This window comes from Lissotriton vulgaris, chromosome 10 (assembly GCF_964263255.1).
Source record: "Lissotriton vulgaris chromosome 10, aLisVul1.2, whole genome shotgun sequence".
Lineage (NCBI taxonomy): Eukaryota > Metazoa > Chordata > Amphibia > Caudata > Salamandridae > Lissotriton > Lissotriton vulgaris.
The window spans coordinates 878,756,077-878,782,832 of NC_141698.1; the positions used below are offsets into that span (position 1 = coordinate 878,756,077).

Sequence of the window (26,756 nt, forward strand, 5' to 3'; positions counted from 1 at the left end):
ATAATGTATTCTTCAAGCAGTAGTTGGCAGCATGTGCTACTGCTTAATCTTAGCCACCCTGTGAGACACCTTCAGATTCACAAGTCTAAGATAAGAGTCCAGCCATGGGTCACCACAAGGGATCCATCATGTTGAGCCCATTTAGCATTTTAATCCCCAGACCTACATCTCCTTCTCGACCATTGGCGCTTTCAAGAATGTATTGCATCTCTTGCGCCTTCCCCCTGGTTGTACAGTGATGTATTTTATTCAATTCATTTTCAATCCTCCCCCCCCCCCCCCATATGTGTTTCTATACTATCACCCGTCCTGCCTCAGTCTGTTTATTTACATTTTAAAGTCCAAGCACTGTGAGAGATTCAGGACTCTGATGCCTTCAAACAAAGTACATGTTTGGCCCTGAAAAGGTACCACAAAGGTTCTTGAGCAGCTGCCGAAACCTCTTCCTTGTCCCTGTAATAATGGAATCTGGCAAGGACATCTCTTGGCCTTTACGGTCCTAGCCATTCCTTGTCCAACCCTGAGGGTACTATCCAGATTCACCTCCGCGTGCTCATCTTTCAACCGGGATGAGGAAAGCCCCACTGTAAATGCTTTGAGTGCCTGACACTCCATCTTACCTGGCGGGCTTTTGACCCTCATATTCTTTCTGTGGGAGTGTCGTTTTCAAATCCTCTCCGTTGGATGGGGCCAGGTCAGTCTTTAATGGCTTCAAAGGAATACTGCATAATAGACTTTTCATTATGTGCTTGGCGAGTTGATGAATTCTGTTTTTCATACTTTTACATAGTCTTTTAAAATACTTTGCAAATAATATCATCTAAGTTTGTTCTAAAATAAATCCGAATCTGTGCGGTGTCTTCCCATTCCAGATATTTAACTTTATCCCTATACACCAACTGTCTATAAATGTGGTTAACATTGTTCGTTTCTAGGTTTTCGAGCTGGAGCATGGCCCTATTTGTTATCTTGAACACAAAAGGAGTCTTGTAGCTAATGGATGTTTAAGTTTTTGAAAGGAAAATTTACTTGGCGAGACACCTGGAGGATGAACACGCCTCTCCGCGTGCTTGAGGGACTACTGAGATCCAACTGAGAGAGTTTGTTGTCCTGTCATCAGGGTCGCAGAATGCTTCCTAAAGAATTAGTAAGGGAAGAGGCCGAATGTTATATGAGGAGCCAACCAGTTCCTATATCTGGAGTACGAATAAATATTATTTTCATTTGCTATTCATCATCTCTCAACCTTTTCTAGGTTTTGTTTTTCTTACCATTCCTTTAAGGTCTTTGTCTCCAACAAGTTGTTAATTGCAGTACACATTGAGCCAGACTCTGGATAATTGTTTATCTAAGAAGCATAATAGGCTGTTTCACTATGGGAGCATCTGCGGCCTTTCATTGCCTATTTTAAATTCGTAATGCCTTCAACCTTGCACAATCAAACCGCCCCCCACCCCCCCGAACCCACCCGATTACCAATGCCTTCCCCAGATGACAAAATCTGCTAAACCGCAGGTGCCACTTCCAATTTTTCTAGGGCAGTCTTTGCAAAATGTTTAGTGTGGTTCCTCTCGTGTTCCAATACTCACCGTTGTATTCTGCTGTTTTATCAAGTGGATACTTCAGTGGTCCTCTTCTGCTTTATGATTTATTTACAACTTATCATTTGTGGAATCTCAGCAGAAACAGTGGCTATAAAAGGGCACCTTGGGTGGGGAGAGGGTGTGAGCAAGATGGAGTTTTTTGTTATTCGAAAGGAAAAGGTTGTTCTAATCCTCATTGAAGTCGAAACTTTTATAAGGTATTGTGTGACTAGAGTGAGGAAGTAGTCTTGTATACTCAGTACAATAAAAGTTCATAAATGTTTTTAAATTACCCTGCTGGGAATTTGCCTGCATGTTTTAAGTAATGAGCCACTTTGTAGCTGCATCCTACCATCAACCTTCCTTGTATCTTATTTACAAAGCTAACGGTTCTTATCTGAAACCTATCTACTTGTTTTTCTTTTTCTGTACTTTTCAGTGAACTTCGAAGCATTTATCATCACCATTGCTGTATTAGCAGGATTGATACTCCTGTGCATAACTGTATGCTGCTGTTATTGCTGCGCGTGCTGCAAAAAGCGGTCCATGGGGTAAGAATTCATTTTGTTTCATTTGAAATGCACACACCGCCATAGCCCTACTAATAGCGTCAGAATGTAGGAACCAGTTCACAATTGGCTGCTCATACTTTTGTGAGCTCTGTTGCTGGAGATCAGTGCACAGCGACAAGCAGACTGGAAAATGAGAGAGTTGAAGCCACTTAGGAGCAACTATCCTACTCCCTCTACAAATGTTCACTCTTGATAACTCTCTTAGTAGATAAGGGTAGAACACAATAAACACTTTGGGGTTTACGTCCACCACCACGTGGTATTAGCCTTACTGTATGTTGCAGCTTACAAATGGGAGGGCTCCACGAGACCTACGCTGTTAGTATAGTGTTGGCAATTTTAAGAAGGGATAAAACAAGGGAGCCCTGCTGGTATTATGTGATATCTTTGTTCGTGTAATTAGTAAATGTTAAGGCCATTATGGTCCTGTGGTCAGCGTGGTCTGTTGATGAGAATTTCTTTCTGCTCTTGCGGCTAACTTTATTATTTGATATTTTATGCTGCATTTGATAGTTTGTTAAACCTTTCTGTGGCATTTGGTCAATTCTCCAGAGGGTTGTTTAGGGAAAACATCTGAAGAGTATATATTCCATCAGGACTGCAAAGGGCAGGTGCTCTGCATGGACATCTAGATGTCAGTTAATATTCAATGGGAGGGATATAATCAAACATTTGGGGTAATTAATGTACCATTAAGAAAGGGGCACGTTTGTATTTATTAATGCCTATTAAACAGTTAAACCAAAGACTACTTAATACAGTGTTAATTTGAGATATACAGTGTAAACCCATTTATGTATGGAGATGATGCTGTAATGTGCCTTACATAAGCCAGGATTGCAGCTACAGTGTAATTTTCCTGCAACGTTTTCACACAGGAATTCTTTACACAGTGAATATTTTCTCAGCAAAACACTGGTGATTAGAGTCTGTTAGTTAAGATTAAGTTAGGATCTTAATGGTGTAAAAATAGAAAAAGTCAAAATATCTCTCCATTGGGTTATTCTGTCTCCTCTTCATTGAGTTGTACTTCTCAGGCCCTGAAAGTGTGCAGTTAAGCCACTGTGACCCCCTGAAGTCCGTCAGGCTATGTCACCCTGGCATAAGTGGCAGTCCTGCGAGATGCTTAAACCAGATTATACTTTGCGCTCACTGACCTGTAAGTACCCCCCTTTTTAGTCTTTGCCTTACAGGGCTTAGCAAGGCCAGACAGTTGAAAAATGAGTAACAGATCTTGAAAAATCTCAAACTTGCCACAAGAGCTGAAGCTCTAGTTTAATGAAGTACCTAGGACTATGAGTACTCCACTATGTGTGTGTTTTTAGGTATGGGTGTAACTTATTGTAGGATACAGGTATTGTAATTTGTAACCAGTATTGCACACGCCATTTTCAGCATGTTATACGTGTGATCTTGTGCATAATCGATTACATTTTCGGGTTCTTAGCATGCATAGGTGCCTGATGTGAGTGAATCAACACAAGCTCTTCCAGAGGCGAACCTGCCGTGTCTGCATCTTTAACTCCTTCGGTCTTTCTGGGGTCATTGCGATATGAGACTCACTGTGTCCAAAGCCTATCGCTTTCAAGATGCACTCGTATTTTTGGGGATCTCCAGATTTCCTGACCAGAATGCTCTCCTTCAGTGGTACATTGAGCAAGGCAAGATATTTTCCATTCCACCTCAATAATATTCATTTGCAAGTGGATAAGAGCAGTTTGGAAGATCTGGGCCCGCCTACACTCATCTTATACATGCTTTGTGTATGCAAAAAGGAAGTGCCGAGCTCCATCCCAGACAACGTATTTAGTGAATCCCGCATATGAAAAAGAGATCTACCCAGAGTCTGGTGCTGAAAAAGGCTTGTCGGATTTTGGGTCTCAGCTTCTGGGAATCTTGAGCAACTTTAACTTCGTTTCACCTCTCCCAGAAAAAATGTGTGTTTCAATGAGCTCACCAATGACACGTGTACTTTATCAAAATGTACAGTCACCACTGACCGTGGTATCTGGAGTGCGTTGGTCTTACAACTGGCCTTCGAGCTGACCCAGCAGGGTGCGTACTAGTGCAACTAGTATTCAACTCAATGCCCCGTCAGTCAAAGCAGGCTGTCCATTTCGGTTCTGTCTGTTTCATTCCCAGGTGCCTGTGCATTGACTCTGGACTGCAAACCTCTGTAGGAAGTCAGTTTAAAGTAAGTCATACTCCCACTTGACTCTAGCAGCTTGGCCGTCACTTCGTGCTTGAGCTCTCTCTTATTGTACACACTCCTAAGGATGGCACACTCCTATTGACTATGGGATGCATGGAGCGTTGGCAGATCTGCTAATGGCGGAACTAGGCCCTCCTTTTTCACCTACAATGCTCTCTTGCAAACGTGGACCGCTCGTCCTGTGGACCTTTGTGAATTTTGGACACGTTCTTGCTCAATGTTGTGTATCTTGCCCTCAGAATACCCCTACTCTTGGCTTCTGCCCTCATCCTGACACCCACTGCTAAGGACGCAGAAGCGGACTTGCTTAGTACATACCGAACAGCTGCTTCTAGTCAACCCCTAACTTTGTTGGCGCTGTGACTCCTTTCCTTCCCAGAAACACTGACATGGAAGAACTGCCGGCAAGATCTGTGGACCTGGCGGATCACTGTAAAAGCTCCCTCTAAAGATAATTTTTGGTGAGTCCGTAAGAATCGGCTAGCTGGGGGTCCTAAGAGCAGTGAAGTTAGATTGATGTCCACGTCCTGCTGGTGTGTTCTGGCTTTGGTAGGGATACTCGTTGCTTCTTCTCTGCCAGCCTCCGGTCATAGCTTCGCAATGCAGCAGCAACTTACCCTTTTAGTTCTGCCGAGTCCTGTTTCCTGAACCCGCGGAACCCTTGTGGGGTGGCTGGACTGGGCTTCGAATTAGTGCGCCTGTCAGCCCTTTCCATGTGCTTTTACGGTTTACAGGCCCAGCTTCCTTGTCACGCCTGTCCTGGCAAGTCCCACGTTTGAATGGTAATGAACAGCCGCACTCCTTCTGTTAAGCTATCGTAAATCCAAGTGATGGTGTGGGTAGGTTCAGACGTGTAGCCCCTCCTGAGTTTGAGGGTATGAATTCACTCTGTAGAAGCGTTATCCCGACAGTGGGCAACGTCACCTGGCTGCACTCAAAAGATGTTTTTCAATAAAGTTAGTCCGTTCAAAAAGAATTTCAAACTGCGCTTTTTTTCTTTTGTTCTTGTTTTATTGTGATATTTAGTTCTTCATCATAAAGATTATTTATATAATAATTATTTCCTTGTATGCCCAATGCATTTCGGGACTTGCCCTTCGTCAGGGGACTTTATATATCTACAAACAAGTAGAATACACAGCGAATTAAGTGATCATAACAACAAATAAACATAACGATGCATCTACATGGCCGTGATTTTATCTCAGTGAGAACATTCGCTTTGGTGAAAGAACTCTGTTCAATAAAGTTAGTGTCCGGATAACGCTTCTACAAAGTCCTACGTTTGGCCATAATTCTAATATGGTCCCCCCTTTCAGTGTTTCTGGACCGAGAGCTTTCTCTTTGGATGGCCCAGTGCAGGAAACTCGTTTTCTCAACTTTGCCGTTGCCTTCATTTGTACCACAATGCGGTGTGTAGAAACACAGAAACAAAGTAGGAGGGGTACAAAGAAGAAAGGGTGTGCATGCATTTGAATACGTTACACATGGTGGGTTTATTCAAAGATAGTAGTAAGAAACTTCAATAAAACAAGCTACTGAATGGAGCGCGCGCTGCTGCCCAGCAGGTCTTAAAAAAATGGCCAAAGCCAATGGATCTCGTTTAGACGAGACCTTTTGGCTTTGCCAATGCTTGCTGGCCTTAAGCCTCACCTCGGGAATTATTTCTGATCATTATTGAATACTGCCCAGCCCGCCGTGCATAAATCCCAGTAAAGTAGCAGTCAGGAGGCGTTCTCATGCCTAGGTTTTATACCATTGTCACAAGTACTATACAAGGTTGAGCATTTCACGCCAGAGCACGTCACCCTCTCACACTTCACTGTTCTCTGTGCAGCGCCCCGGGCTGGGAGGACGCTGCCAGAATACAAATATTGTCTGTAAAGCGCTATGTCGCTCCCTGGCGTTAGGTCCTCGTGATGACGACCCGTCGCGTCTAGCGCATTCACTCACCGAGGCTCCTTAGTTGCACCAGTAGTGCCACTGCTTCATTCCAAGCATATGCAGCCTCCGGAAACCGCGAAATAATTTCGGAATTCATCCCACTACCACCAGCTATGCTGTGAAGGGATACCAATGGCCGCTATATCAGTGCCAACCAACAGCATGATGTACGCCAGCCTGCATGTTACAAAACGGCTGAAAAAGGCTTGAGGATTTGAGTAAGGGTTGTTATTATTATTTTTTTTAGTAAAGAGGGAGCATGATCTGTTTTGCATTAAGTCGCGTTATGTCTTTTTTGATTTGAACACTTTATTAAATACTTTATTTCAAGGCCAGAACCCCTTTGTATTGCAGAGGAACGAAGGGATAACGGTATCAGTATTATAGTAACCTAAGGAGGAAGATATATTTTTCAGAAAATACGTTTTCAAATACCAGACAGTTCATATCCGATGGCCACTAGATGGCACCAGTTATCCTGATAATCCAGCGCTGAAGATGCACCATAATCGAGATTGAGAGAGAACGGAATGTTTTGTTTTTTAACGTTTCTCCCCCTTTATTTTTATAGCAGAATCAACATTTGCAGTCTTGACAAGGAACATCTGCGAATAAATTTGAAGGATTTCAGCACTGTTACCCTTGAATATAATGAATGGAAATCCGTTCATGATCTTTTATGATTGAAGCATTCGACCTTTCTTAGGAGCATACATTTTAATATATCTCTTAATTCTGACAGACTATCAGTTATTTGAGATGAAACTCTGTTTACTAAGTGGTCCTCCTTCAATGCAATACAATTTTCAAAAAACAGTATTCCTTCAAAAGACGTGAAAATAAAATCCAACACTTCCATTCTTAACAATAACTTCTGATTGATACTTTTTACCTTAGATTCCTCACCTGAGTATTCCCAGGCAACACATTAGATCTCGATAGCTGTGCAATTGGGAGAGGGTGTGGCCTAACGGCTAGAGCGGTCGACTCTTTGCAGTGACGCACAACAACATCCTAAGATTTTGGACAACTCAATCTTCTCTTGCCTAAAAAAATGAACGTGTCCGTCTGTAACGGTACCGGTGCTCATGTAAAGATCTCTAATATCTTTCGGTCCAGTTCGCGTTTTATTAAACTACGGGCGATAAAAAAATATGCCTGACACAGGAGGTGTTGCCATCGCCTCCATCTCAACGTTGATCCTGCCTTGTGCCCTGACCTCTCAGTTAAAAAGCATTGCACACCTTCGACGCTAATCTAGAGGTCCACTTCTAGCTAATTTGAAACTTACTGAAGTATTTTTAGGTCTCACCTATCCCATTCCGCAAGGAATGGATAGGGGAGAATTATAGTGGGTAAAATAATTTCTCAAACCATCGGGCGGATTTCAAACAGTTCACGTGAACACAAGCACGCGCTTTTCCCCGATCCCGAGCCGCCTGCCTGCGAGAGCTTCACTTCAAAGGGCTCCGCTCCCCCGCCCACTGCTTCACACTTCACAGCCGCCAGGCCGTGTCTTGCATTTCCCCCCCCCCCCCCCCCCCAGCAATGCCAAGAGCTTGTTTCTCTTGCACGTTTGGTTAGAAATCAAAAAATCAGCTTCACAAAAAAAGCATTTACATAATTAGCAGACTGAATTCCGTTTGTTCTTGCATGGTGCTGCACCGTGCCATAAGGCACTTGGTACAAGCACACAATACTGGTCTCAGTGTATGAGGTGTCGACTGGTCCCACAAAGAGGCAAAGTCTTGTCGTGACTCGTGAGGGGTGAAATATGCTGTAGGGGGGCTTCGTGCTCCACTGAACTGGAACAGCCGGCTTTTGACACAGCTGCCACATTCACCATAAACAACTTTCACTATACCACGACCCACAGCGCTTTCTTTTAAACACTCTTTATTATGACAAAGCAACAACTCTCTATTATCTCGGCTGATAACCCCCCATCCTGTTTTCGTGACTTGAAAGGAAACTCTGTTCATTTGTAAGGCGCAGTTTATTTCCATTCCGGACAAAAAAAACACTACTATGGACTTGCAGGCGAAATTGCACTTGAAACGGAGGGCTCCTATTGTAAACACTTGCAGGATCGAAGTGTCTGGCTCACACGCTGCATTTGATCTAGAGAGACTGGAAAATGGCAAACATGTAAATCTATTATGCAAATATTCACTAACTTGTAATTCTATGAGTGGGTAAAGTCTTTATTTGTGAACTTCCCAATATTCGCTAAGGTTTAAAAAAAAAATGAACTGAAGAAACTTCAGCTACAAGTAAGTTTGTGATACATAAACCCCACAGAATCTTGTATGTATGTATGTATGTATTGGTAATCTTTTATAGCGCGTGTCTGTCACCCAACGGGTATCCTGGCGCTTTGACTGAAAAGATCCTGCTGCGCACCCTACTGAATTAGGAACTAAGAAGAAACAGTCCTAGAAAAGAGATGTGTCTTTAAATTTTTCTTGAAAGAGGCAAGGTCATTCATACTTCTCAATCCTAGCGGAAGAGTGTTCCATAGTCTGGCTGCCGTAAAGCTGAAAGATCGGCCGCCCAGCCGTGATCTCCAAACTTTAGGCACCACAGCAAGGTAAGCGGACGCCGAACGAAGGGATCTGGACGGAGTATACCAATGAAACATGTTCTGAAGTGGTACTGGGCCTTGTCAGTGAAGGGCCCTGAATACAATACATAAAGATTTAAAATCGATCCGTTGAAGGATCGGTAACCAGTGAAGGTCTCTTAATGCCTGGGATGAGGAGTCGTAACGGCGGCGAGCAAGCGCTAGTTTGGCTGCAAGATTTTGCACCCGTTGCAGTTTTCCTACCAAGGTGGCTGGTGCTCCAAGAAATAGAGCATTGCAGTAGTCCAGGCGGCTTACGATGATGCTCCTCACCACCTCTGGCCTACTGCCCATGGGAAGCATCGGGAGGACCTTTCTCAACATGCGAAGCAATCCCATGCAGGTACTCACTGTTTTATTGACAGCTGCATCCAGTTGGAGATTGGACCCAAACATCACTCCCAAGTTGCGGACCGAGGTGGAAGACTCAGTCGTACTTTGGAAGGAAGGTGGCCAGAAATCCGGCGGAAGAGGTCTAGGGACGCGGTCAGTGGTGCAGTGTAAGACTTCTGTCTTAGAGCTGTTAAACTGCAGCGAGTTCTGATTCAGCCAGTCCGCAGTTGCGAGCATGCAGCGGTGGAAGGTGTCAAGTGTCACTGCTTCCTTGCCCTCAAGAGAGAAGACCAGTTGAGTGTCGTCTGCGTAGTTCGTCACCGCTATGCCAAAAGATCTAATCAGCGCAACTAGGGGCCGCAGGTACAGGTTGAAGAGGATAGGGCTAATGGCTGACCCTTGTGGAACACCTTGCGCCACTCTTCTGATGTTGGATTTAAACGGTGGCAGTGCCACTACCTGGTGGCGGTTTCCATATAAGAATCTTATATTGATGTTCTTCCCCCCCACCCACGTCCTATTTCTTTCTTGCTCGTTGCTTCTCCTGCAAACCTCCACGCTCCTTGTCCCTTCTCCCCCATGGCTCTCCCTATTGATTCCCCCACTAGCCCTTTGTGCTCCTTCCCCCGCACAGGCCCTCCGTGCTGCCACCCTCAACTCCAAAAGAGTAAATAAATGACAAAAAAAGGGAAATTGTCGGCATCAACCAGGGGCTTGTGGGATCCCCTGGGTAAATGTAAATGTAAATGTAAATGTAATGTAAATGTAAATGTATAGGCATTTATATAGCGCACTACTTACCCGTAGGGTCCCAAGGCGCTTCGACCGCTGCGAAACCCTTCCTGGCTTCCCTGAGAGATGGTCCCTTAATGGGTATCTCCAGGGTGAGACCAGGCATCCCCGGCGGTCTGGTGGGGCCGTTAGTGAAGATGAGGCAAGCTAGTGCCCAGAGTTGCCGAGTGTGATCACTGATCAGAGTGGGCACAGAGGCGAGAGAATTATCGAGTCCGCTGACCCTGGTCCAGAAACCTGCCGCGCCGGGAATCGAACCCTGGTCCCAGGCCGTCCTCTGCTCTCGGGTCTGCCGCCTCTAACCAGTGAGCCACACTACTTCACTTGTCACCGTGACATTGCCCTGGGCAGCTCTTTGCAACAACTGAGATCCCTTGCCCTCTCTTACACAGCATGCCTGTGTCTCGCTCGATCACCCACTCCCACTCCTTTCTCAGCCCCCTTTCCTTTACCGTCCCTCTTCTCTCAACATAAACCGTAAGTGCCTCCCAGCAGAGCACACGGGCTCCCCAGCACTTTAAGGCAAGGGTGGCGTTTTGAAAGTAGCAAGAACTTGTCTCGCAGGCACCCCGCCCCCTCGGAAACAAACACCCAGAAAAGCAGCGTTAATCTGCATTTCGCAAACCATGCCGCCAGAGTTCATGGCCCAGCGGTAACCACACGCAGACATTACGACTATTTTCCGAGATGAAATATCAATTGTTTTTTACATTAAAGTAGGGGGACCAACGTACTCACGGCATAATCCACCTTTCCATGCTGCGTGATTTCCGTTTCTTTACCATACAGCTTGGCCCTTCACGGCCGCATAATTTCAGGGGGCGTGGCAACAATGGTGCTGCCCCCTCCACCCCCACCCAGCTTGTTCTCGTAGGGTGTTGGATGAATAAGTGGGTCCTGGCCTCACCCATCTGGGTCTTTATAGATGAAATAAACGAAACCCATGGGGTGGGTCCCTGGCGTGTTGCTGGTTGATTTCCGTAACTCCCCACACACAGTCATCAGCTCACCATAATGTTACTCACATTGTGTTTTTTTCCGCATTCTGCTTAGTTTAATGCGAAATCCCGAGCACTCATTATGCAGTAAAGTCTCTCCCCTCGCTCACTTTATTTCCACCTCACTGCCTCTGCTTGTCGTGTTTATCTCTACCTCTCACTTCTCTGCTCCCTCCTTCGCTCTTAGCCGGCCCTCCCTGCCCTGGGGCTCCCCCAGCCCCGTGCTCTTTCCTGTCTTCACTCCTGTCCCTTGTCCCCCCTTCATGTGTGTGTGTGTGTGTGTGTGTCTGTCTGTCTGTCTGTCTGTCTGTCTGTCTGTCTGTCTGTCTGTCTGTCTGTCTGTCTGTCCCTATTGTAATCTGCCCCTTTGAGCACACGTTCCTCGGCAGTACAGAGTCTATCGTCCTCCCCACCCCCTCTCGCTCTCTGAGCTGTGATCTGGTCCTTCGAGCATTTAACGCCATCTCCACTGAGGCCTCCTCAGTAACTGGTCCCGGTCGGGTACGTGTCTGCATTAACCCTCTCATTAATAACTTAAACCATCTCACTCTTTGATGCTATGGTTAAATTCCAGAATATTGAGGCAGAAAGGCCCAGACAGCATCACAATATTTGTATGTGCACACATTAAATGTGTGATCCAGAAATGTTTGTATTTCACCATTTAAGTGCGCACTTTATTTCCAAAAGACAGTCCCGTTCCAAGACTGTCACCACTGTTCTTTGTTTTTTTCTGGTTCGTCAGAAGCATCTGGATAAGTTACAACAGGGCTGTGAAGATTGCATGCTTCACATATGCACCACGATTGTCCGCGATCATTAATAGCCTGGTACTGGCTAACTGGATTCTCCCCTTCCAGCGACTGTGAGGAAACAGCCCCCAAGACTGCAGATCGCTATTGGAGGTCACTGCATCTAGCTTCTTTCAGTCCAGCATCTAAAAAATCTGTGTGTAATGGTTCTCTGCTCATAAAGCGTGCCTACATGTTTTGGTAAAAATTTCTATGATATGACAAAGAAATCCTGCAGCATGGTGAACTACTCGACAAAAAAACGCTTTTTGACGCCTCATCAAGGGTAGTAACCACTATATAAATGCAATTCACACTCTATCGCCCTCACTCTATCTATCTATCTATCGCCCTCGCTCTATCTATCTATCGCCCTCACTCTATCTATCTATCGCCCTCACTCTATCTATCTATCGCCCTCACTCACTCACTCTATCTATCGCCCTCACTCACTCTATCTATCTATCGCCCTCACGCTATCGATCTATCTATCACATCACCACAGCATTGCTAAACGGCCACAGCATTGCTGAACGGCCACAGCATTGCTGAACGGCCACAGCATTGATGTTTGATGTTTAATGTTTAATGTTTGGTGGTTTTTGTATAGCGCTCTGTCACTCCAGGGAGCATCCTGGCGCTTTGTCTTCATTGCTGGCAGGTTATACGGTGTTTTCGACTCCTTTTGGATTGTTTGAGTATAGTTAGACCAGAGTTTTACATTTTGATTCTGAGAGTCCGTAGATCCAGGTTTTTAAGGATTTTTTGAAAGTCTGTTCTGATGATATTAGACGGAGATCCGTAGGGAGTGTGTTCCAGGCCTTGGCCCCAAGAACTGCCAGTGATTTTCCCCCCTTGGTGGCAAGTTTAAACTTGGGGACAGTCATCAGATTGGCAGTGGCTGATCTGAGTTCTCTCGAGGGATGATACCTATGAAATCTGTTATTTAGGTATTTTGGGCCCCGTTTGTGAAAACACCTGAATGTGATCACAATGATTTTGAATAAGATCCGCTTCTGAATAGGAAGCCAGTGCAGCTTGTTCAGGGTGGCTGATGCTGATGATCTTCTAGGCAACCTTAGGACCAGCCTCGCTGCCGCATTTTGAATCATCTGTAGTTTGTGTAGGGTAGATTTTGTTACCCCTGCATACAGACTATTACAGTAGTCAATTCTGGATGTAATTAAAGCAACTGCTACTGTTCGGCGGGCGGGCAATGGTAGATAGTCAAAAAATTTGCGTAGTCCTTTCATGATGTTGAAGCAGACGGCTGCTATTTCTTTGGATTGTTGCTTAAAATAGAGCATATTGTCAAATTTTATGCCCAAGTTTCGAGTTGCATTGATGGTATCGGGAGGTTGCTGAACGGCCACAGCATTGCTGAACGGCCACAGCATTGCTGAACGGCCACAGCATTGCTGAACGGCCACAGCATTGCTGAACGGCCACAGCATTGCTGAACGGCCACAGCATTGCTGAACGGCCACAGCATCGCTGAACGGCCACAGCATCGCTGAACGGCCACAGCATCAACCTGTGCAACCATTCAACAACAACTGTTTCAAATATGTTCTTTCAATGTTTCAAGCTTTATTACAAATGTCACAAAAAATGTTGATATTTCACTCCTGTTCTTGGATTTTGTCACAATAAAATACACTGAACATAATCTTCACAAAAGTTATTTACAAAAGTTTAAGCTATTGCCATTATAAATTACAATACCTTTTATTTAAGTATTAATTATTAAAAAATAAATAAAAGCCATTGTTATTTGTAATATCAATACATCTAAGTCATGTAAATACAACACATATTGCATTACAAATGCTGTAGGTGTCACATTTGCGAAAGTTAAAACTATTGGCATTGTAAATGACAAAGCTATTAATTTCACAATTTTCAAAACCAAAACATAAATAAAAAATGTGTCATTTACAATACCAATAGCTCAAACTTTCCTAATGCGAGACCTATTGCATTGCAAATGCTTGTTTAACTTTTGAAATTTCTTGGCAGTGTCCAAGTATGCCACCTCTGAAGATGGATTTCGTGCTTCTGCTGGAAGCAGGTGTAGGACATGAATCTGCACAGCGGCTGCCCATGGCCCTTCAGCACCAGACATGGCTCCATGGCTTTGAAGACATGCTTCCTAATGTACCCCAATTTCAATGCCAGCAGGGAGCGGGAAGCAAGACTTTACCTTGCTGAGCACCAAAGGCTGAGTCTGTCCAATCCAAGTCACAAAGTTAGTCCCCGTCCAGCTCACTCTTATCAAGCAATTCAAAGGTGAAACTGAGGGGCACGTTTAAAAAGAAGCATAGGGAAAGTAAGCAATGCTCTACAGCGCCCAGACTCTCCAGATCTTGGGAGAAATCTCACGGACAACATTCCAGAGACCTGCCCCAAATATGTTTTAAAGCCTGGGCAACTCACCAGGGCCCCCAAACCCCCCGCGCCCCCGCTTGGGAAAGTGGCCTTTCTCTATAGCTCTCTTCTGTGCACTTTTGTATCTTAACCTTTTAAATATAGTTCAGCTTGCCTGCATTTGTTTACCGGGACGAACGAGGGACTCCAAGTCCCAGGAGACAGCCTGCCTTAACTGCCCTCACCTGTGACTCTAACCAGCTGGGGCTACAAAACCTCGCAGCTCCCGCTCCGCGGGATGCGCGCAGGGCAAAACCCGGGCCAAAGGGGGGCCAGTTTGAGCCCATTGTAGACCGGAGGAGACCGGACCAGGCCCCCCCTCTAACACCTCTTCCTCCCAAGGTTGTCTATTTGCTATTAAGTATCTACCTAGTGTCATTATTTTGTGACATCATATAGTGTCATTTTCAGTCTACCATGTCTGGAAGCGAAGGGAAGGGGAGGGGAGGAAAGCGGCAACGGGTGGGTATGTAGCCGGGACTCTTGATCAGTTTATTACACTGGCCACGTCAGTGTTGGCGCTTAAGATTGCTATCACAGAGGGCCATCTCTCACAGGATCCCGTTTTTCCCAAACGTTCTTCATTGGGGGGTTTGATGAAAGTACGCACACCGGAGCGGCAAACACATGCAGATCTTGATTTTGAGACTATGAGACCAAGTAGCAGCTAAATACCTGGGGAAACAGGGAACACTTCTTTGACCAGAGAGTCTTGTCAATTTGTGCCATCTACTCCTAACTCTCTGTCTAACTCTGATAGTAGTACAGCTATATGCACTGGGCCTGCCCCTATAGATTTGTCTTACCAACCCAAGCACACACTGGGAGCGGCTCCTAAAAGGAAGCGAGAAGGAGCTCACCAAAGGGGAAAAAATCCAAAGCTGCCTAAACTGAATAAGACTGTTTATTTGGCGAATGCAGCATCCATAAGTGTTGAAGCACCCCAGTTGATGACCCCTGCATCAAATATCCCGAATACGGTCACCATTGTGGACTCATTGCCCCAGTTGGAAGAGGGGTTTTGGCTAAAAGTAGGAGGCCTCAACACATCCTCTATGCAGCCCCTCTATGCAGCCCCTACTAGAAAGGTTATTGGCAATCGAGAATAAACTCGTAACATTTGAAAAGCTGACCTGTGGACGTGGGGGGTTGGCGGACCGGAATATCAAGCGCGGAGGCCGTATGTAGTGGGCAATGTTTGTTTATTTTATTCCCACTTGAGAAACAGAGTAGGTAAGTGTCTTTCAAAATTGAACACAAAACAGCTCCTCGGGTAGAGGGATGGGCTCTGGTCCGGGACACGTGTAGAGCTGGTTCTTCCGGGGTTCCTGTCTGGGTTGTCCTCTGAGGTTCCGGGAGGGAAAACAAAGAAAAAGGAGCCGTTAGTCCTGCCGGACTTCGTAGGTCAGAACCTTTCACCAGCACCCGGGTATCCGTGAAGGGGAGGAAACGACAGTGAGGCGGGGAAGGTAAGGTCGGGGTAGGAACGGGACACAGGACGGGTATCGAGAGATAGTAGGTGCACTGAGTGGTAGGACGTGAGGGGGACGAAGGAGTTCTATCTACAAAGTGATATGGTGCTATACAGTTTATATACAGTGCTACTGGTGACAGCGTGATGCTAGGGGTAGGTCTATACACAAGGGAATTATTTACACTGCACCTAATGTGCTACAGGGGTGATTCTTGTTCACTCACCCGCTCCGCCGCAACTCTTGGCCGCTCCCCAGCAACCTCCTGTGGACACCACCAGTCCTCGCTCCACTCTTCTTCCTCCTCGGTCGCCTTCTCCTTCTCCGCTCCGGTCTGGGTCGCCTGCCACAAGCTTGATCCGACGATTGACTGCTTCCTGGTTCCGGCTTTTCCAGTGTCCGGTTCCCACATGGGGAGGTACTTCCGGGGTCGGGATGGTGTGCTTCCGGGTATCCGCCGCTCCCGATTGGTTCCTGGAACAGAGGACAGAGGGTTGGACGTGTGGTGGGCCGGGTGGTTGCTAGGGACGCCCTGGATGTGGTTTCCGTGTTACTCGAAGGGCTGAAGTGACACGGGCCAAGGACGGTATGGGAGGGCGCCGCATCACATCCCCTTCCCCTAGCTGTCCTTCTTGTACGGGTTTGGGTCATGGGGTATCGTGAGAGGTAGTCGGCATTACCTTGTTCTGTTCCCTTTCGGTGTATTGTCCGAAACCTGTAGGGTTGTAGGGCTAGGAACCAGCGGAGGACCCGGTCATTATGTCCTTTATTCCGGGCCATCCACTCCAGAGGGGCATGGTCAGTGTAGATGATGAATTCCCTCCCTTCCAGGTAGTACCTCAGGCTCTCAACAGCCCATTTTATGGCTAGTGCTTCCTTCTCCACGACTGCGTAGTTGGTTTCCCGGGGATACAGTTTACGGCTTAAGTACAATATAGGGTTCTCGTTCCTGTTTCTGTCTTTCTGGGAAAGAACTGCCCCTAGACCCTGCTCCGAGGCGTCGGTTTGTAGGAGGAAGGGCCGGGAATAATCCGGACTTACCAACACAGGTTTGGATGTTAAGGCAGTCTTGAGTCGAGAGAAGGCTAGTCGCAGTATGGGAGTGGGATTCCTTAAGATGGCTTCTGTTTTCGCTGATTTTTTTAACAAGTCAGTGAGGGGGGCAGCAGTCTGGGATAAGTTGGGGATGAACCTGCGGTAATAGCCTAGCAGGCCTAAGAATGCCCGGAGGTCTTTTCGGGACTGGGGAAATGGGATGGACTGGATGGCTTCGACTTTCTTTTCCTGGGGACGAATCATTCCTTCGCCTAAGAGGTAACCAAGGTATTTTACCGATTGGGCTGCTAGGGTGGTTTTTGCGGGATTGATGGTGAATCCGTATGTGCCTAATGAGGTGACAACTTTGCATAGATGATCAAGGTGTTCTTCCCAGCTATTACTATAGATAACGATATCATTGAGGTAAGCCCCGGCATACCTGGAATGGGGTCTTAACACATGGTTCATAGCCCTTTGGAAGGTGGCTGGTGCACCGTGTAGGCCAAACGGCAACACCGTGAACTGGAACAAACCGTCCGGGGTGGAAAAGGCAGTTTTCCTTCGGTCTTGTTCTCTTAATGGGATCTGCCAGTAACCCTTGCAGAGGTCTAAGGTGGATATATATCTGGCTTTCCCTATACTCTCGACCATTTCGTCGACACGTGGAAGGGGGTATGTGTCGAAGGATGAGATCTTGTTAACCTCGCGAAAGTCAATGCAGAACCTGACTGATCCGTCAGGTTTCGGCACTAACACTATGGGGGAGTTCCAATCACTGACGGAAGGTTCAATAATCCCCATACTCAGCATCTGTTCGGTTTCCTGTCTTATCACATTCCTATGGGCTTCGGGGACCCTGTAGGGTCGTAGCCGTACCATCTTTCCAGGTTCTGTCTGTATGGTGTGTTCTGTAATTGTCGTATGACCTGGTGAGGAGGAAAATACCCTCTGTAATGGCTGTAGTCCCTCCAGTAGGCTCTGTCTCTGGACCCCGGTCATCTCAGGATCAAAACAGGGTTCGAAAGAGAGAGAGGGCTGTAGGCCAGCGTTTGCTAAGACCGGTCGGGGCCCTTCCCATTTCTTGAGATGGTTTATATGATACACCTGTGTATTACCCCGAGTGGGGTCCAACTCTAGCTCATATGTGACAGGGGTCACTTGGCGAAGGATCGTATAGGGACCTTGCCACTGTCCCAGCAATTTTTGGTCAGATGACGGTCTCATCAGGAGTACTAGGTCTCCATCGTCAAAAGCACGGGGTTTGGTGCCCTTATCGTATTGTCGTTTCTGTGCGGCTTGTGCGCCCTCCATGTTTTGTCTGACTATATTGCGTATTTGCGAGAGATGGGTTTTGAGGTTTTCGACGTATTCTGGGAGGGGACGTGTTCTGTCGGGTTCTGCCTCCCACGCTTCCTGGGCCATGTCCAGAAGGGTGCGGGGTGGTCGACCGTATAGTAATTCGTAGGGGGAATATCCTGTGCTGCTTTGGGTTTTGGAGCGTATGGCAAACAAGGCCAACGGCAACATTTCCTCCCACCTCTTTGCTTCTAAGGCCAACATTTTCTTTAGTGTCATCTTAAGGGTAGCGTTGTATCGCTCTACCAACCCATCTGTCTGCGGGTGGTAGGCGGAGGTGCGAATCTGCTTTATCCCTAAGTTAGAGCACACTTGCTTCATTAGGGCAGAAACGAACGGGGTGCCCTGATCTGTAAGGATCTCCCTGGGAAACCCTACTCTAGCAAATATGGAGATTAGTGCTTTCGCTATGGTCTGTGTCGTGGGTTGGCGTAAGGGCACAGCTTCAGGGAAGCGGGTGGCGTAGTCCACAAGAACCAGTGCGTACCGACAGCCACTGCGGGAGGGGAGCAAGGGGCCTATAATGTCCATCCCTACCCTGCTGAAGGGGATATCAATGAGTGGCAGGGGTTGTAAGGGAGCCTTGGGAGGGCGGCATCTACTGTTCCTCTGACACACAGGGCACTCTCTACAGTATTGTTTGACCTGTTGGTGTACTCCTGGCCAATAGAACTTCTCCAGGATGGATAAACTGGTTTTTTCATCACTGAAGTGACCCCCTAGGAGATGGCTGTGTGCAAGAAAGAGTACCTTATCCCTGAAGGGCCCGGGAATCAGTAATTGGGACGGTTGCCGAGGACCCCCTTTTCTATATAGTAGTCCATTCTTTGTGAAAAAATAGGGACCTACTTGAAGGGGATCTTCCTGATCCAAGGCCTTTCCCCAGGCCTCTTGCAGGACGGGATCTTCTTGTTGCGACGCCCTGAATTCCCTGTCCGTTTGCCAAGGATGTTCATCGGGGACCACAGGGTAGGCGGTGACGTGGTTTCGTTTCTCTTTTCTTTTTTGATTGCGGGTTTTTCGAGGTCTGAGTATTTCCGCAGCGACGGGCTGGTCCCTGGAAAAGGTGCTTCCTCCCACCATTGGTTCAGTGAGTCAGTTGTGTCTTGCAACAGTTTAGGGAGGCCTGAATAGTCGCTCCCTAATATCACCTGTTCAGGAAGACCAGGTATGAGTCCCACTGTGAGATCGGTTCCGGGATCAGCTGGATGTCGTACGCGTATCTGGGTGGTTGGATACCTCTTGGTATCCCCATGGACACATTGGATGGCCACCATGCCAGTGGGAGATCCCGGCGGAGCTGGCATGTCCTGGGGACGTAGAACGCTCTGTCGGCAGCCCGTGTCAGCCAAAGCCAGGACTGGATGTCCATCAACATACACCGGACAACGGAACGGAGGTGGCGTCTTTCCAGGTGTGGCACAAACATAGTTCTGCACAAGGCCTACCTCCATGGGCTCGTCCTTCTGTGGACATACACGTGCAATGTGGCTATATCCACCGCAGTTGTAGCACTGGGGACCCGGGTTGGGAGGTCTGTACAAGAGGGGAGCAGGCAATAGGGGAGGTGGATCCGGTTTCCGGGGTATGGAAGGTCGGTGGGGCCGGACAGCGTTGATATGCGGTCTGTGGGGGTGTTCTTCTCTGCCTCTCTGTGTTTCTTGTGCTCGACTATATGCACTCGCGATCTCCACCGCAGTGTCCAGGGTGAGATGTGCATGTTGCCGTACCCATCGTTGGGTGGCCGGATGTAGGGATGCCAGGAACTGTTCCAAATAGATTTTAGCAAGGATATCCTCCTTTGTGGAGGTATCAGGGCGTAGCCAGCGATTTGTGAGGTCCTTAATGCGGAAGGACAAGGCCCTGGGGGTTTCCTGTGGTCCTTCCTTGGCTTGGCGTAGTTTCACCCTGTAGGTCTCATCGTCTATGCCTAGTCTCTCTAGTATGCATTTCTTGATATCGGTGTATGGCGTGTTGCCCTGTATATTGGCTTGCTGATAAGCGGCTTGGAGGTCTCCAGTCAATAGTGGCCCTAAATATTGACCCCATCGGTCCGCTGGCCATGAAGCGGCCTGAGCTAGCCTTTCAAAATTTGTAAAAACGTAGTCCGGATCGTCCCCCGGAACATACTTTTGTAGCACCACTGAAGGGTCGTTGTTGTTGTCCAATGACATCCGTAAGTTTACCCATTGCTTGGTCATGGGCATCTCCCTGACCCTTGAGGACGTCGTGTAGTTGTCCCCTATCTTCCTCTGCTGTTTTCAGGAAGCGCTTCATCAGTTTTCCCAACAGCTCCTGGGACTCGGCCATTTTCTGTACGACGGCCTCCATGCTTCCGGATCCCACTTCTGACACCAGATGTGGACGTGGGGGGTTGGCGGACCAGAATATCAAGCGCGGAGGCCGTATGTAGTGGGCAATGTTTGTTTATTTTATTCCCACTTGAGAAACAGAGTAGGTAAGTGTCTTTCAAAATTGAACACAAAACAGCTCCTCGGGTAGAGGGATGGGCTCTGGTCCGGGACACGTGTAGAGTTGGTTCTTCCGGGGTTCCTGTCTGGGTTGTCCTCGGAGGTTCCGGGAGGGAAAACAAAGAAAAAGGAGCCGTTAGTCCTGCCGGACTTCGTAGGTCAGAACCTTTCACCAGCACCCGGGTATCCGTGAAGGGGAGGAAACGACAGTGAGGCGGGGAAGGTAAGGTCGGGGTAGGAACGGGACACAGGACGGGTATCGAGAGATAGTAGGTGCACTGAGTGGTAGGACGTGAGGGGGACGAAGGAGTTCTATCTACAAAGTGATATGGTGCTATACAGTTTATATACAGTGCTACTGGTGACAGCGTGATGCTAGGGGTAGGTCTATACACAAGGGAATTATTTACACTGCACCTAATGTGCTACAGGGGTGATTCTTGTTCACTCACCCGCTCTGCCGCAACTCTCCTGGTTGAGTTGCGGCCGCTCCCCAGCAACCTTCTGTGGACACCACCAGTCCTCGCTCCACTCTTCTTCCTCTTCGGTCGCCTTCTCCTTCTCCGCTCCGGTCTGGGTCGCCTGCCACAAGCTTGATCCGACGATTGACTGCTTCCTGGTTCCGGCTTTTCCAGTGTCCGGTTCCCACATGGGGAGGTACTTCCGGGGTCGGGATGGTGTGCTTCCGGGTATCCGCCGCTCCCGATTGGTTCCTGGAACAGAGGACAGAGGGTTGGACGTGTGGTGGGCCGGGTGGTTGCTAGGGACGCCCTGGATGTGGTTTCCGCGTTACTCGAAGGGCTGAAGTGACGCGGGCCAAGGACGGTATGGGAGGGCGCCGCATCACATGACCACAACCAATTTGGAATGTATCAAGAACAAGCTGGTGAAGTGTGGTCAAGCCCATGAATCCATGAAGAATGGACCCCGAGGTCCTCCAGTCAGCAACCCTTTATTGAATCATACTCATGCCTTTAATACAACGGATTCCACATTGTACGGGAAAGAAGTAGCTGGATCTAGTTTCGCTGCCGGTGTAGAGGCACAGCGAGAAATAGACCGCCATCAGTGTGAAAGAGAAGTCCAACAACTGTCGGGAGGGGGTCAGATGCTAAAACCAACTGGAGATTTTAAGGGAAAACAGAATGGCAATGAGCCTAAGAATATACTTCCACACATTGATTTACCCCCTGCCTGCTCACCTTATGTTGTTATTTTGGCTGGGGTTCCTGAAATGGAAACGGGTAGAGTTGCTAAATTGGATTTGCCCGATTGGGGTAACTTCATAGATTCTTATGAGATTTGTTTATTTCAAGAAACCTGGGCACTAAGCTCACCATATAGAGTAGGCTTCGCGGCCTACTGTGAAGCAGCAGTGAAGGGACCTAGGGGTAGATCCTCGGGGGTGGGGGGGTCTTTGTATATGGGTGGGAATCCACCTAGGATGCACGGTAAAGAGAATTGAAACCCATTCATTGGACATCTTATGCACTCTTTTGACCCACAGAAATATCCCAAAACTGGCCATTATTAATGTTTACTCTCGGCCAGTACAGCATGGTGGAACATCTATGACGCTAGATTGTTTGGCTAACCTCCTTAATTCACTCTCGGGGAAAGCGTATTTTTTAATTGGCGGGGGTTTTAACTGCCACTTTGAACCTCTCAATGGTCTTACCAAACCTATCACTGTTGATAAGGATTCATTATGGTGAATCCCAGTGTCTAATACTTATCCGATAAGGGGGTGGACCCCACTTGTTCTACAACTGACCTCTCTCACCCTCACTCATTCCTTGAGGGCTTGTAATGGTAGGTTCACAGATGATAACCCAGGGCTTCCCACTTTTGAGAGACCTGGCCAGGCATCAATAATTTATTACATCCTTTTAAGCATTGAAATCTGGCATAATGTCGCAAAGTTTAGCGTTAACATGTTAACTTGCGTGAAGAAAGTGATCATAATCCTTTGGTCGCTTTGCTAGACTTCCGCTTAGCAGAAATAGAACAAGGTTTTGATAACCCGAAATTAGATAATCTAGTTGTTGCCGAAGGAGGTAGACGCATTCGTTGAGCCACAATAATTCAATCCTCGGAAACACTGTTTGACATGTATAACCGTATTATCCCCCTGTTAGAAAAGGCAAGTCTTGTATCCGGAAACTGTGCTAATTTAGAACCTGGTAATGACCTAGGGAAAATTTACCAGGATATGGTTACAATCCTGGGGGATTTCTTTTATAGTAGCAGGCCTGCTAAGTGTAATCACCGTAGTGATAATAATCCCTGGTATAATAGGACGTGTAGGGATGCTAAGAGAGCCCTCCTGTCATGTCTTAAGGGGGGTGATAGTACGCGCATAAGGGAAGCTAGCGCTTTTTTAAAGAAAATTCTTTTACAAGCAAAAACAGAATGGGAAATGGATAGATGGCAGGCTATTAAGAATGCTTTGGATTTAAAAGATATTAGAGGTTTTGGGAATTTAGTCAACACTGGAAAAACTGAGGGTAGGACTACTATTGAGCCTAATATTAGTGAGGAAGCCTGGTATCTTTATTTTAAGGATTTATACTTAAGCCCACCAAATGGATCGAGTGTGAGTGAGATCACGGTGTGTTGCCCAACTCCTGATCCTCTAGGGGATATACCCCCATGCTCTATGGCTGAGGTATTATCTGCCTTAGCCAAGTTATTACCTAATAAAGCACCGGGACTAGATGGAATACCCGGGGACCTGTATAGAAACGAACAGGCAGTGTGGGCCCCATACCTTCAACTGTTATTTAATGTGATTCTTTATGGCCTACCAGCCCCCCCCACGCGGGCTGGTGCAGAGATTATCCCTATCTACAAAAAAGGGTCCCCCATTGAACCTGAAAATTGTAGGCCAATTAGCCTTATTGATGTAACACAAAAAATGTTTGCTAGAGTGTTACTGGGAAGACTCAAGGAATGGATAGAAGACTTCAGTGTCTTAACCTCCCTGCAAGCAGGCTTTAGATCCAAAATTTCAACTATAGATCAACTGTTTAGGTTACGGCTGATCTATTGGAAGCATGTAGTCCTGGAGGGTAGGAGTCTGTACCTTACCTTCGTGGACCTTAAATCAGTGTTCGATATGGTGGACCGCGACCAGCTGTGGGCTCTCATGCTGGACATGGGAGTTCCACCATATCTTTGTCACCAGCTTAAAGGCCTCCATGAGGGAACATTCGCTAGAGTAAGGTTTGGTAAGAATGGGCAATTAACGGCTTCTTTCCCCTTTGGAAAGGGGGTAAGGCAGGGCTCTGTACTTGCACCAACCCTCTTCTCCCTCTTTCTTAACGGGTTAATTGAAGATTTACTTGCCGTTAAGGATATTAATTGTCCAAAATTAGCTCACCGCAAATTTCCTGCATTATTGTATGCGGATGATACTCTGCTCCTCTCAAAATCATTTATGGGGTGCAGCAAGTGCTAAAGGAATTTAGTCAGTTTTGTAAAAAGAGGAACCTGGTGGTAAAAATTAAGAAGCAAAATATATGGTCTTCAACGCCAACTCTACAAACTGCCCGCATCCAAGAATGGATGATAGACCATTGGAGAGGGTCCCTGTCTTTGACTATTTGGGTCTCACTTTAAATGATAAAATGGGGTGGGGACCCCAAATTAATAAGGCTAACTTAAAGTTAATCCAGGCCTTTGGGGGGGATTCTAAAAGTCCTTAAGAGTTGCGTCCTAAAGGTAATACGCCAGCCGGTAGAAATTTATAAAGTCCAAGCTAGGGCAACTACCCTATATGGGGCAGAATTGTGGGGGCATAGTTTATCTAATACCCTTACTGTAACTGAAAACAATTTTATAAGACAAATTCTGACCCTACCCAAAAACACACCCCTAGTACCACTAAGGATGGATCTGGATATCCTCCCAATTCTGGACCTAATTTCTTCAAGCCCATTGCTACATTGGCGACGGCTGTGGAGTACCCCAGAGTTAGGTCATTATAGGGAGGAATTAAAAGTGGTAATGTCAACTCTGGGGACTGGTAGTATACCCTGGCTGTCCTTTGTTAGGGATTCCTTTCGTGCAATAGGAAGGGAGGATTTATGGACCACACCAGAGGAATCTTGCCTAGCTACTTCAAAAACATCTTTAGCTAGTGCAGTGAGAGAGTACAAATTGACAAGTATTTTACAGACAGTTAATTCTTTTAGTTTAACCTATGGGTTTTTGAATTTTAAGTCCCAATATAAATTTGAGCAGGTGTTGGATTCAATACAACCGCTGTTAGCTAAGAAGTTGTTTTTGCAATTTAAATATGGGACGCTCCCGTTTCACGCTTTAACTAACAAGTGGGTGAGCACAACCCCTCGCCTATGTCCTGGATGCCTAGCTAAGGAAGAAACAGTAATTCATGTAATGTTCTTCTGCTCGGCATACAAACGGGATAGGTCTAAGTGGGTTTTACAACTTTGCAGAAACCTGGGTATTAGGAACTACCTAGTATTTTATAGGATCCAAAAATCTGATACTAACCCGGTTTATGTTGTTGCAATTTCGAAATTTCTATTTGTTATGTGGTGTAAACGAAGGCATTTTATATGACAATAAGTAATACCAGCTCTCACTTGTCATTTGCTGTGATTTTGTACTCTGTAATAACTAAGCCTGTAAGTATAGGTATTTGCTGATTAATATATGTGAGAGATAGTAATACCTGCAAACTGGCTGGTATTTCGATCCTGGGCTTTATAATAATATTGGATGTGAATCATTCTCTTTTAATATTTTTAATTTACATTATATTCTTAAGGTATGTTTTAATCGTTCTAACTTCCCATAATGATGATTTTTGTATCCCCACTTGCCTATGAGGGATCTCCTATTCCCACGGTCAATATCCAGTGTTCTACATGATTTTGTACTTTTTTCTTGATTCTTATTTTAATATGTTGTAAACTCAAATGTGCTTTTATGGCTGTAATAGCCGAAATAAAGTTTTTTGATGTTGATGATGACTATAGTTCAATATATTTAGACAACATAGAGCTTGAATTAGCCAAAAATGGGTTATAAAACACAAAGTTCTTGCAAATAGAAAACTCCAAAATATTTCCCAAAATCATTAAGATGATACTCCCTGACTCCGGCTTCACCTTACCCTTCAGATCCCAATATGAACCTGCATTCGTTGCAGCTCGAGTTTCCCAGGACATCATTGACTCTGCAACATTTTAAGCCGTTTTAAAGACCATGCTGCAGGTATTCAATATTATTCTAGCTCACTCTGCTATGCATTCTAGTCCCCTGGACCCAGCCAGGGGGTCCAGTCGAATTGTTGCCGCTGGTCCTTCCCCAGCATCAATCGCCAATGAAGGAAGTCAGGCCGCACCACTTGGTGTGCAGGCTGTGCATCCCACCTGTGCTGCAGGCCTCGCCGGGTTTTCCCTGCAACGTTCGTTCCAGATCCAGTTTCCACTCTTTCCCTAGATCTAGATCCTTCTTTAGCTATGGTTTGACCTATATTCTGCCATGCAATCAGACAACCAATTGTGGAAGACCTGTCTCCTTCAGCTCCTGTACCATGGCCGCTACATCAAGAGGCTTCTGCTTAGTCTGACTCTGATACAAAATATGTTCTTCCGTCTGTCATGATGACAATAATGGTGAGGATGCCGATAAATTATACTCTCCCCCTCATTATTTTGATGCTGGTTTATATCTCGATTTTTAGAATGCCAGTATCTTGGATACCACTTCAGCGTCTGTCCTTAATTCTCCTGGGGGCCTTCCGAACAAAGAAAGAGAATATTTTGCTGTAGTTGTGAAGAGCACGGTGAAAAGTGCAAGAACTGCCTGGCAGACCTTCTTACTTAAATTCCGCAACCTGGAATTTCAAACTCCGAACCTAAATAATCCTTCAGTGAGATTCTAGTTGACAGCCATCTACAAGACAGCCTTGTATGAACATGTCCTCTATAGCCTGCATGACAGGGTGGAGACCTTTCTCCTCACCTGGGCGCCCTTTATACGGGATGGTAGGCATTGAGTGCCTGAAGATCAACTGCCCGATGACTAGATCTTCTGGGTTATCACAGTCCCGCGGATGTGATTTGGCCCCTGCAGCCCCTGCTCTGCAGCTGTCGCCCTAAGACTACCTCT

The 26,756-nt window shown here is 46.5% G+C and overlaps 1 protein-coding gene across 1 annotated transcript in view; it reads left to right on the plus strand.

Annotated features, from left to right (window-relative positions):
• LOC147688938 (pituitary tumor-transforming gene 1 protein-interacting protein-like) overlaps window positions 1-26,756 on the plus strand; it is a 199,861-nt gene that overhangs the window by 48,993 nt on the left and 124,112 nt on the right. Inside the window, exon 4 of the mRNA XM_086941836.1 lies at window positions 2,023-2,134. Coding sequence (XP_086797962.1) covers window positions 2,023-2,134 — 112 coding nt within the window. The remainder of the gene's footprint in view (window positions 1-2,022; window positions 2,135-26,756) is intronic.